An 11453-nucleotide genomic window follows, 5' to 3' on the forward strand; every position below is an offset into this window, starting at 1 on the left:
ATAAAATTACAATTTGTTGCTAAAAGGTTAAAATTTGGATAGGCTATGTAGTTTTAGCGACAAATAAATGCGTCGCCAAAAGTACTATTTAACGACAAAATTAATTTGGTCGCTAAAAATCACATTTTTAGCGACGAGTAAGTTTTGGTTGCTAAAAGTTCTTGGAATAACCACTAACTTTTAGCAACAAAAATAATATGTTGTCGCCAAATATATTAACAGCGACCAAAATACCACCTGTCACTAAAAATTCAGTACACAAATTTTGATTTTAATAATTTTCCTGTTCAAAATAATCCAAAACACCTGTTTTCCTATGCACAATATATACACAAATGTAATGTAAATAATAATACACCTATGCAAGACATTCATACTAATTCAAAATTAATAGTTTTGAAAAATCTAAATAAACATAATTACAATTCTCTGACAATCTAAAACATACATACCAAAGTACTTACAAACTACTAACATCAAACCCATAAATACATTACCAAATCCTCTATCAAAATATTTCAAAATTACAACCAAATATTTTGATGTTAAACATCTAACCAACAAATCATTTACTAAAATCCTATGTCAAAATATTTGCAAAAACACAATACCAAATATTTTGACGCTAAAAATTTAATCCATAAATCATTTACCAAAATCCTATGTCAAAATATTTCCAAAAACACAAAATCAAATCTTCTGATGCAGCCCAAACTATTTTCCACCATTGCCAATCTGTCACATGAAAAAAGAAAAAACAATATTAGATTGACAAAAAAAAAAAAAAAAAAAAACCTCGATATGAACTTCACAATTTTGATTTTAATTTTGTAACGGGAAGTCCAATCGGGTGTCGTTTGCTCATACAACTCTATTTAGGCTTGAACAAGCTACCCGTGCCAAGCTTCGGTGGTTTCAGTGGTCATTTTGCAATTTTGGCCATCGAACGGGCCTTTTAAGTCTTGTGTTTTACATTTTTTCTTCTACTTTTCTAACCGGAAATCCAATTGAGGTCCCGTTTGTTCCTACAAGTCTACTTAGGCTTGAACAAGCTGTCCGTGCCAAGTTTCGGTGGTTTCGGTAGTCATTTCGAAATTTCAACCCCCAAACGGGCCTTTTAAGTCTTGTGTTTTACATTTTTCCTTCTAATTTTTTAACCGGAAATCCAATCGAGGTCCTGTTTGTTCCTACAAGTCTATTTAGGCTTGAAAAATCCGTCCATGCCAAGTTTTGGTGGTTCCGGTGGTCATTAAGCAATTTCGGCTCCCGAACGGGCCTTTTAAGTCTTGTGTTTTACAATTTTCCTTCTAATTTTCTAACCGGAGATCCAATCACAACTAGGGAGACTCATAGTATGATCCAACCACTTCTTCTATGTTTCAATTTTTAAAACCATGACATTGATTTTTCAGAGCCATGGATATAAATCAATCAATTATGATGAGAAATGGTAAAGATAATAGTAAATACTACTTTTGTATTGACATACTGGCAATTTCAGAAGCTTGGTCCTCTGTCAACTTGGCTGCAAAGCCTCTGAAACCATGCCTGTAACTGTAGACATGAGATGCCCTGGCTTGTTCAACACTGTGTCACCAATTGAATGATTCAATTAGCACAACCAAACAATCCTCAATAAGAACAAGAAGAGGAACACAACAATAACATCAAACCACAAAAAAAAAAAAAAAAAAAAAAAAAGAGTGTGAAAACATGGTGGTGTACAGTTGAAAAAAAAGAAAAGAAAGAGAAAAAAGGAACATTGGATGGACCTTCCACCATGAAAATCAGTGAGGAAGTGGTGGTTCTGCATCAAAATCTCATCTGGGTCATGACCATCTCTGCTTCCCATATAGACCACATAGACCTGCGCACAAGACAAAGCTTGACCCAGTAACATAAATTCGAAAACAAAAAAACGAAAACAAAGAAGTTGATTGAAAATATCATATCTATATCCATACCTTAGCAGAATAACAGAGGCCAACTTGGGCAAGGAAAGCACAAAGGAAAATAAAAGGAATACCAATATTAGTAATAGTGGTGTTTCTGGATAAAGTCATTCCAAGTACTGAAATGATTCTTCTTCAGTTGGAGTGGAACTTGCAAAAGCTGAATTATATCAGTTGGTTTCAATGGTTGACAATTGATGCCTGAGTTCTTCATTATCGGTACAAAAAGATATTAGATGCTCGAGCTCAAAATATTCGGAAAAGAATCCAATGGGAGGCAAAGAATCCAATGTCAGTGCTTTAAGGCATTGATATCAGATAAGATTAAGTAATATATACAAATATAATGCATTGCTTATATTTGCTTATAAAAAATTATGTATATTGTTGTGTATGGACCCCAAGTCACTTCCCAAAAGTATATCCATATTGAAAGGTAATAATATACTTGTGTACTCTCCCCCTGAGACACACAAACTCACCCCTGTATTCCATTTCAGAATAGCCAAGTCTCTGAGAAATTATTCTTGAATCTGATAAAGTTCATTGATTAAACAATATTGCAAGAAAAAATCAGTTAAATACCCAACAAGAAACAATGAATCATTAGCTAAAACATGTGCCTGGTGGGCATAATTACATAGCTGACTGAGAGAATAATTGTATAATCCACACAGCTTAACAAATAATATGTTCCTCTGTAAAAGCCATTGCAACAGAAACAGCAGATACATGAACCATATGTGGTTATTCTTTGATATAGCATTTATAGTTGTAGGCTTTGAATATTGTCGAAAAATACGTACTTGCATGACTTTTGATGTAAAGTCTCAAGGAGGGAAGCTGTCAGCAGCAGAGCACCCAAGCACTGTTCAACGGATGGATACTAGGTGCTTCTAGTAGGAAAAATAAATTCTCTTTTTGAATCAGTGATTGATTTTCGACCAATGAAATTCATCAGTTGCACGATGATTCGTGTGCAAGGATTGTACTATGAAAGAAACCGAGGAAGAATGCTTGGAGGATCCACCCTAGTGTTGGCTCTATGCTAGCTAATCGACCTTGAAGTCTAGACACCAAAAGATGGCCTCCCCAAGACAGGACTTTGTTATATTTCTCATGGTTTCAGTTTGGAACATTTGAAGTGTGTAGTGTTAGAATTTCACGTGTTGCGAATCCAATTGCTTTTTATTTGGAAAACCAAATTTGTTGTTTGGTTTAATAAGGTGCATATCACTTAGATTTCATGATGAAAAAGAGTTAACAATATAAAAATAGCCTAGTCTACTCTCATACAAGGCGTTGCTCAACCCTATTTGTAAAATCTCTGTATAGATAATACTATGATATCAATTATGCATATAGGTTTCATTCTTCAACCCTTGCATAAAATTAGATCTACCAAATCAGCAGTCCTAGACTGAGTGAAAAAATGTGAAAGTTCACTGGAAGAATTTGGAAGAAGAGACATCTCAGCTGTATTTTGTGGCCATAAATCTGAAAAGTCTTCATAAATATGAGAATGTTCAGCCATAGTAAAGGCAAGAAAGGAAATGCATAGATAGTTCTTGGCTGCACCAACTCTTGAAACATAGCACCTTTTACGAAATGGCTACAAAGCTTTTTCAATAAATTCAAGCCATCCACAAATTATTCAATAGTATCATAGAGTTCTAAACCATTTCTCACATTCATCATCGAGCAACACTCCCATTCCCAAACTGAGACCAACCATTGTAGCATAAAAATTATTATTCAAAGTAAGACGAGACCACTCCACTCATGTTATTATTAGTGCTCCTATTAATTGATACAACTGAGAAGCAATGTGATATACATCATGAATGGTATTTTGCAGTCCAGTGTTTCACGAGGAGGTATTGTTAGGGTGTTATCTTGGAGGCTTGCTTATAGGTTTGTTGATGTTCTTTTTATATCTTGGTTTTTTTGGTTTCTCCACAGGTTTTCTTTTAGCCTGGACATGTTGCTGCCCATTTTTTGTTTTCGTTGATATATAGTTCTTTTTTTTATGGGGTTAGTTAGACTAAACAGCAGCAACATTCAATAATCAGCCAACTATCTAAGAGAGACCAAACAACATTAAGCCTTGAGACTAATAAGGCCACAAAAATCCTCCAACAGACAGGACCATAAGCCTTGAGACTAAACCAAATAGATCAACAAAACATAACTTTTCAGCCACCAAACAGATCAGCAGCCTAGAGACTAAACCAAACAGATCAGCAGCCTTAAGACTAAACTAAACAGATCAGCAGACTAATTCCAACTCAACCCTCTAACTAATAGAGCAAAACAGAACAACAGAACAATTTTCGTGGTTGGGGACACTATCATCTCTTTTCCTTCCTTATTTCCCAATTTTCTTTTCCATTTCTTCTTTTGTTTCGTCACTCATTTTTGAGTCATCATCACCCCCAATACACATACCCTTCCCTGAAGTTCTTTTCTTTTCTATTTCATTGTACACTTTGTTGCATCTCACAGTATTACTTAGCTATCAGTTTTGCATGCAAATAACATTATGTTTATCAAATTATTCATGTACAAAATTATGGACTCTCACAATGTTGAAATTCTAGGCTGTTTGGAATCAACCAAGCACAATAGTCCAATAGACTACACATCAAGATGCATGGATTTGAGTATCTAAACATTATGCAATATAAAGAGCTGTCTACAATTATTTTCCATAAATTGTTTTGTCATAACCTAACAGCTACTACAAGTCCTTCAAGATTAAACCAGGTAAATTTTATCCAAGGGAATAAAGATAACAAAAGACTTCTATCTGACGTCAATAAAGTTGAGAATGGCACTAATATCAACTCCATTTGAATCTTGTATGGCTGTAAGTGCTTCAAAGATCATTGCAACTACAGGGAGTTTGGGAATGCCACTACTTTGTAATGAGTTTATGAAGTTTAACTAAACTGCTCATACTGTTGCATTAACTACAAACTGAAATCCACCTAAAAATGGCCCACAGCATAATGGGTCGTGTGAGGAAATATGGACCGAGAAAGGGCCGACAGCAGAACCTCGCAATCAGCCCAATATCACTTCCAGAGTGCCCGGTCCACCAGCACTCAGCAAACAGAAATGGGTCTAGGCCCAAAAAGAAAAAACTAAAAATAAGGTTACATATCTTTCAATGTACTTAACCAGATATTTTTCAAGATAATACAAGAAGAAAATGGAAATTTGAATTACAAGCTAAAATGACCATATATGGTTTTTATGAATGGTCTACTACTCAATGTGAGTTTAAAATTTTCTTCAACAAGATTGTTAAGAATGAATTTTGCCAAGATTGAACTCACTTTAAGAATGGTTAATTAATCCAATGCTATTGTGCAGGACTCAGAGGGAATTTCAGATCAACTGTTGTCAAGGGTTCATTATTTGAGACTCCTTAGCTTCCCTTTGCCAACATACTTCCGAATTCCATAGATACTAGAAATGCAACTGCATTCCCCACTTGTATATACCTACGAATTAGATGGAAATAGACAAATATTAGGCACCAAGGAAACAATTTAGAGTGCTGCTATTTGCCTCAGACCTTTTTTCTTTTGGACCCTCATCTCTTAATATTGATAATTATTTGTTTATTCACCAAAAGGGTCAGTCAAGTCTTAGAAAAAAAAAAAATGCAAAACGACATAGTTTCGACTTCTAATTTATTGACTCCAAACTAACAAAATTTAGAATGGCTCAAGAATTTATAGAACTTACTGATCAAAGATCAAGTTCAGAAGCTTCCTAGGTAATCAATATATTGGGGTAAAATTGAAACAAGTATTTGTGTACACTACGTGAGCTTTTACAACACAAGCACTATTTGAAGTTATCCCATGTTGAATATACAAATTACTTTTAGTGCCATAATGCTATGATGATTACATCTATGTACCATGTTTTGTTTACCATTTCATGTGACACCACTCTATTAACTTAATAGATCTCATCAATCATGTCTGTTGCTAATTCAAGGGAAGTTTGGCTGACCCTTAGTGGGGGCACTTTATTGCTTTGAGGATTTGAGAGAAAAACTAATTAAAAATTATACAGAATTATTTGAGAATGATGATCCATTTTATGTACATTGCATTGCTTATTTTAATAGATCTCATCAATCATGTCCATTGCATTGCTTATTTGAATTATCTGAGAATGATGATCCGTTTTAGAAGATGGTGTTTTGTGTAGTTGATGCTGGTTTACTATTTACTTGGGTGACATTTGTTCTTATTGAGAATCTGATTGATAATCTAGTCAAACCTTTGGCAATTAAATTGTGCAAATGTTCATGAACAACTGTTGTTTTCTTGTCTTTCCGTGCATATTTCTTCTACAAGGCATCTCGTGACATGGATACACGATTTGGGATTAACAAAGACCAAAGCGATTCTACTACTAAAGCATGGCTTGAGAAGATGAAAACCCTATTTATCAGAAAGGGTTGTGGATTCTCCTCACGGAGTGTTATTACAGGTGATGCATATAAAGGAGTCAATGAGATTGGACTGCCTTTTGAAATTGCTCAACGGATAACATTTGAGGAGAGAGTTACTCAATATAACATGCAGTATCTGCAGAAGCTGGTTGATGAAAAGTGTGTTTAACCTATAGGGATGGTTTGTCAACCTACTCGCTGAGGGAAGGTTCGAAGGGGCATACTTTCTTAAGACCTGGTCAAGTGGTACATCGACGGATAATGGATGGGGATATTGTTTTCATCAATAGACCTCCGACAATGCATAAACATTCCCTGCAAGCTTTGTCGGTTTATGTTCACGATGACCATACAGTTAAGATCAACCCTCTTATATGTGGGCCACTTAGTGCTGATTTTGATGGTGATTATGTCCATATATTTTATCCTCAATCCCTTGCTGCAAAATCAGAGGTTTTGGAACTGTTCTCTGTAGAGAAACAGTTGCTTAGTTCTCATAGTGCAACTAACGAATGTATTTTGGACTCTTTTTAACTCTAAAATTAGACATTAACCATACAGAGGGAAACATAAAACTTAAACCTTCATCTCCGCAATACGGAGTAAACTCATTCCCCATGTAGTGTACACAACCAAAGACCAACAAGAAAATAATAAAACAAAAATAACATGTGATTTTTGGCAACGCAAAATATACATATTAGCCATAATGAGATACACAAAACTTTTGTGACTAATAAACACACACAAATTTCATCAACAAAATTGTTAGTTATATTCTAACACAAGCACAAATCACTAGTCCCACATAAATCAATTTATAAGAATCTTCTTCTAACAAGGAAACTATTATTTATATATATGTGTACGTACCTTATCAGGATGAAGATAGACTTTGTCTCTGAAGAGAAGAACAACACTGGCCTCATCAAGAACACGGGTGAAAGCAGCGACTGAGTGTTCCTGAAAATCAAATAATTGTAGTATTTCAAATAATTCATGTACAATTACAGACTCACTGAAAACACAATAACTGAAATACATGGAGTGACAAATACTAAAAAATGATTAATCAAAGATCCTAAATTTACTATATATACATACTTCCACAACTTCAATTTGTAGATAAACACAAAAAACAAACCCACCAAGAAAACTAAATTATATTCTCCTAAATTGTATTTGAGTCCAAAATCCTCCTAAATTATATTCTCAAAGATCCAAAAGTCAAAAAAAATGGATCTAATAAACAAAATCACAGTAGGCCATCATTGATGCATTTTATCGAACATTTGACAGATAAGAAAAATGGGATTTGAACTCTAATGAGAGAAACCAGACATCACAACAACACCCCTAAAAAAAATTCTAAAAAGGCACTTGGCAAGAAAAAAAATCAATTAGGGCATAGAAATTGCAATTTATAGGGGAAAGAGAGACAAGCACAATTTGTCAATAGAAAAAATAAGAAGCTAAAGAAGGGGGGAGAGAGAAAGAGAGAGTCCCCCCCCCTTCGACGACCCTTACCCTACGACCACGCCTAACAAACCCATGGCCACGCCCCTCCCTGCCTCATCTACACCAAACACCTCTGCCGTTCTCGCCATTCGCTACCTAGCTCAAGCTTGACAATCGTTTGGGTATGCTATTTGGACTCTTGAAGTCTACTAATTGGATGTTGAATGAGAAGAGAAGAGAGTAGATGAGTGCGTACCGTTGATTGTCACCGTTGCTGAATCAGTTTCGCCGTCCCGTCGAAGTGTGCAGAGAGAGAGAGATTGAAACCCTACCCTTCCCTTCCATTCCCTTTTGAATCCTCTATCTTCTCCCTCTCTTCTCGTTTTCCTCTGAATACAATGAGATGAGGCTTGGGTGTGTTTATTCAGTAAAAGGGTCGATCCAGCCTTTAAAAAAAAAAAAAAAATTGAAAAATGCAAAACGACGTAGTTTCGTTTGCTAATTTATTGGCGACAAAAATTCTTCTGTCGCCATAAGTACCATTCATCTTTTCCGCGACTATTTCATTTCCGTTGCCAAAACCTTACAATTGGCGACCAAAATTTCGTCGCTATATGTTCATTTGGTCGCGAAAATATTTTTGGCGCTCCCGCCCAAAAAATTAAGTTGGCGCCAAACCTTTTGGCGACTAAAAATATTAACTTGTCGCCAATAGTGTACTTTTGGCGACAAACAATTATATTGTCGCTGATTATGTAAAATTGGCGACTAATTTCAGTTTGGTTGCTAAAAAACGTCGCCAAAAATGTTTTTTGTTGTAGTGATATTTCTCAATTCTGGCCATGAGCTCCTCCATGCTTTTTGGAAATGTCTTTGCCAATGACTTTTGTAGTGTACAATCATCTTTTAGGCCGTTCTTGAAAGACACGACCGCCACCTCTTGGTTGCACGCAGGTATTTGGTTGAACACCTCATAATACCTTTTTGCGTAGGCCCTAAGGCCTTCATCCTCACTGATCCTCAGAGCCATCAGGGCGTCTACCCTTAATGGTTATAGTTTGTTTGTCATGAACCTGGCCACGAACATCTCGGTCAGGCCTTTCCAGGTCTTCACACTTCCTTTTGTAAATTTGTGAAACCAATCTAATGCAATTTCCTCGAAGGATAAGGGGAACACCTTGAAAAGCAACGACTCGTTCCCAGTGTACAATGCCATCGAGTTTAGGTATAAACCAACGTGAAAGTTGGGGTCCGATTTACCATCGTATATCTAGAACCTTGGCATACTGAATCTTTTCGGGGCCTCGAATTTGTCCAACTTCACGGGGAATGGTGTTCTCAGCTTAACAGGGGAAGTTACCTCGGTATTTTGTTACTTCCTTTTTAGGTAATCTCTCAAGTCCTCTTTGGTCTGCCCAAGAGCTTGGCTATCTCCTGACTTCAGCCTTTTAGGTGCACTGCTCTCAGCTTCGTTGTGAACCCTCTTCGACCTTTCTTTATTGGTTGCATCGAAACACAACTCCTGCCTTTGAACATGCCGATGTTCTCTGGGGTCTGCTTCCTTGGTGCGGTGTGTCTTTGGAGATTCTTCCATTCTCGACTCCTCTCGCCCGACCTCCCTTGAAGGTCGGTGAGAGTGTTTTTCGCTCCTGGTGTGCTGGGGGGCTACAGGGATTATTTTCTGCCCTCCCTTCTAGGCATTGGCCGCTGGAATCGGCGTGTCCTGCAGCGGGAATGATGGCTACATGACGTTGTTTTGCTTTATGAAATTGACGACCGATTGTAGGTCTGCTAATTTGTTTGCCATCCTCTTCATCTCTTCACCCCTCCGTAGGCATTTGTCTTTCCATACCTGGAGGTTATCCTCGTTATAGTACCCGCTTTGGTCCGTTTTCTTTGGTACGTCGCCTTCCTAGCCGACGTCCTTTCCTCTGTGATTCTTATCACGAGTATCTTCGTTGCAGTTGTCTTCTTCGACATCAAGGTCAACAGGTCTCCCACTCCCAATAGGGGCATTGTCCCCAACCTTCTCTTTTTGTCCGTCGTTGGCCATCTATTCTCCTTTCTTTCCCACAGACGACGCCAAATTGTGTGTGTCAATTTCCGACCACACTGCCAAATTAGTATTTAGCTGGAGAGCACTAGCAGAATAGATTAAGCCCGAACGACCTGCAACAGAAAGAAGAGATTTCGGCGGTGGTTCGTCCACCCGGGGGCACGCCGACGATCAAGTTATCTCTCAAAGATAGCAAAAATGCTTAACTCACTATTCAGAATATAAATTGCGTACCTTAGACCCATGGGGGTGCCTCCCTTTTATAGCCAATTCAATCCTAGTCCCAATACAAGCCTAGCTTCAATAGACTTCAGCTCAATGCTTATCTTGGACTCTCCAACAAATAAAGATAAACTCCCCAAGAGTTTTATCCTTATCCAGGCTGAGGTCCTTCCTCATTTTAGGACTCTTGTCCTTTATCTGCTTATCCCGGACTCCGATATCTTCAGAGATAACCTCGGCCTAGTCAAGATCACCTCGGCGTCATGACCAGGACACGTGGCACCCTGGCGGACACGTCGACGTCACCTTGGCCACGTGGTGGTACTCAAAAAATATATCCCCACAATTATAATTATACTTTTTAATATTTATAAATTTTCTCATTAATTTAAAAATATTTTTCCAAATGTTCATTGATGTGAAATTATCTCAAAAAAATAATAATTCAGTACAATGTTCGTGCCACATCACCAACTAATAAGACTTGGGGTGTTTTGGAAAGATAATAAAAAGTTAATTTTTGGCTTTTTACTAAACTTTTTAACTTTTTTGAAAGGTGATTTGGGAAGTTGAGAAAAAGCTATTTTTTTACTTTTTTGTATAATATTTATTTATGGTATCACATCACATTAAAATAACCGAAATACCCCACCAAACTTAAGAAATTTACTTTTTAACCCATGTGATTGTTTGAATAAGTATGTAATTTCATGGAGAGCAATTATGTAAATTCACCACTTGCGTTTTTGCCCTTTCCCAGATCAAGCTACTTATTGCTTTTTTATGCTGCGTGTTACATTTGTGGTATGCTGCAAAATGCAGCTTCTTGCCAAGTTCTCAAAAGGCCACTTAATATGTGAACCTAACACATATAAACGCAACAAATCCCACTATGTATTTGTCACAGTTAATTATTTTTAAATAAATAACTACATATAAATAATAGGATTCCCACTCTTATGTATAATTTGTATTATTGATATATTATATTACCCGTTGGTAATGACGTGAAATTTTTAAGGGCTATGGTTTGTTTGAATTGCAAGGGGATGTTGTGTGAAAATTTGGCTTATAGTGGAGATGTTAATCTTTAAACTCGGAAATGACTTTTTAGTAGTTTATATAATAGTTAAAAAACAATATGAGATACAAAAAAAAATTAAGGAAAATTACAAAGAAAATCCGAGAGTTTGACTCTTGTAACAGAAGAAATCTTGAGTTTTAAATTTTATCAATTTAAATTTTAATCTTTTAATTTGTTTTCAATCAAAACTATTTGTTTATTTCC

General features: G+C 36.4%; 1 protein-coding gene across 3 annotated transcripts; it reads right to left on the minus strand.

The window, feature by feature from the left end:
- Positions 1-397: 397 nt before the first annotated feature.
- On the minus strand, positions 398-8676 carry LOC114307473 (subtilisin-like protease SBT3.6). 3 transcript variants are annotated; one of them, XM_082870792.1, is made up of 5 exons: positions 8144-8676; positions 7303-7392; positions 1773-1867; positions 1490-1587; positions 398-735 (listed from the first exon to the last, which is right to left on the minus strand). In XM_082870792.1, exons 3-5 carry the CDS (start codon positions 1850-1852, stop codon positions 650-652), a joined length of 264 nt encoding a protein of 87 aa, XP_082726918.1. In that variant the 5' UTR covers positions 1853-1867; positions 7303-7392; positions 8144-8676; the 3' UTR covers positions 398-649. The 3 variants fall into 3 exon arrangements, with proteins under 3 accessions (XP_082726918.1, XP_082726917.1, XP_082726916.1); XM_082870791.1 differs by having other exon boundaries at positions 1773-5461; XM_082870790.1 differs by lacking the exons at positions 7303-7392; positions 8144-8676 and adding an exon at positions 1965-4500 and having other exon boundaries at positions 399-735.
- Between the last annotated feature and the right edge of the window lie 2777 nt (positions 8677-11453).

The sequence above is a fragment of the Camellia sinensis genome, chromosome 5 (assembly GCF_055761805.1).
Source record: "Camellia sinensis isolate YWXY chromosome 5, ASM5576180v1, whole genome shotgun sequence".
Lineage (NCBI taxonomy): Eukaryota > Viridiplantae > Streptophyta > Magnoliopsida > Ericales > Theaceae > Camellia > Camellia sinensis.

Excerpts from the sequence above, each read along its gene's own strand:
- LOC114307473 (XM_082870790.1), bottom strand. The coding sequence starts at position 2,063 with ATGACTTTATCCAGAAACACCACTATTACTAATATTGGTATTCCTTTT. Across the intron at positions 1,868-1,964 it reads GCCTCTGTTATTCTGCTAAG|GTCTATGTGGTCTATATGGG; the intron begins GTATGGATATAG and ends TCTTGTGCGCAG. Across the intron at positions 1,588-1,772 it reads ACTGATTTTCATGGTGGAAG|TGTTGAACAAGCCAGGGCAT; the intron begins GTCCATCCAATG and ends TTGGTGACACAG.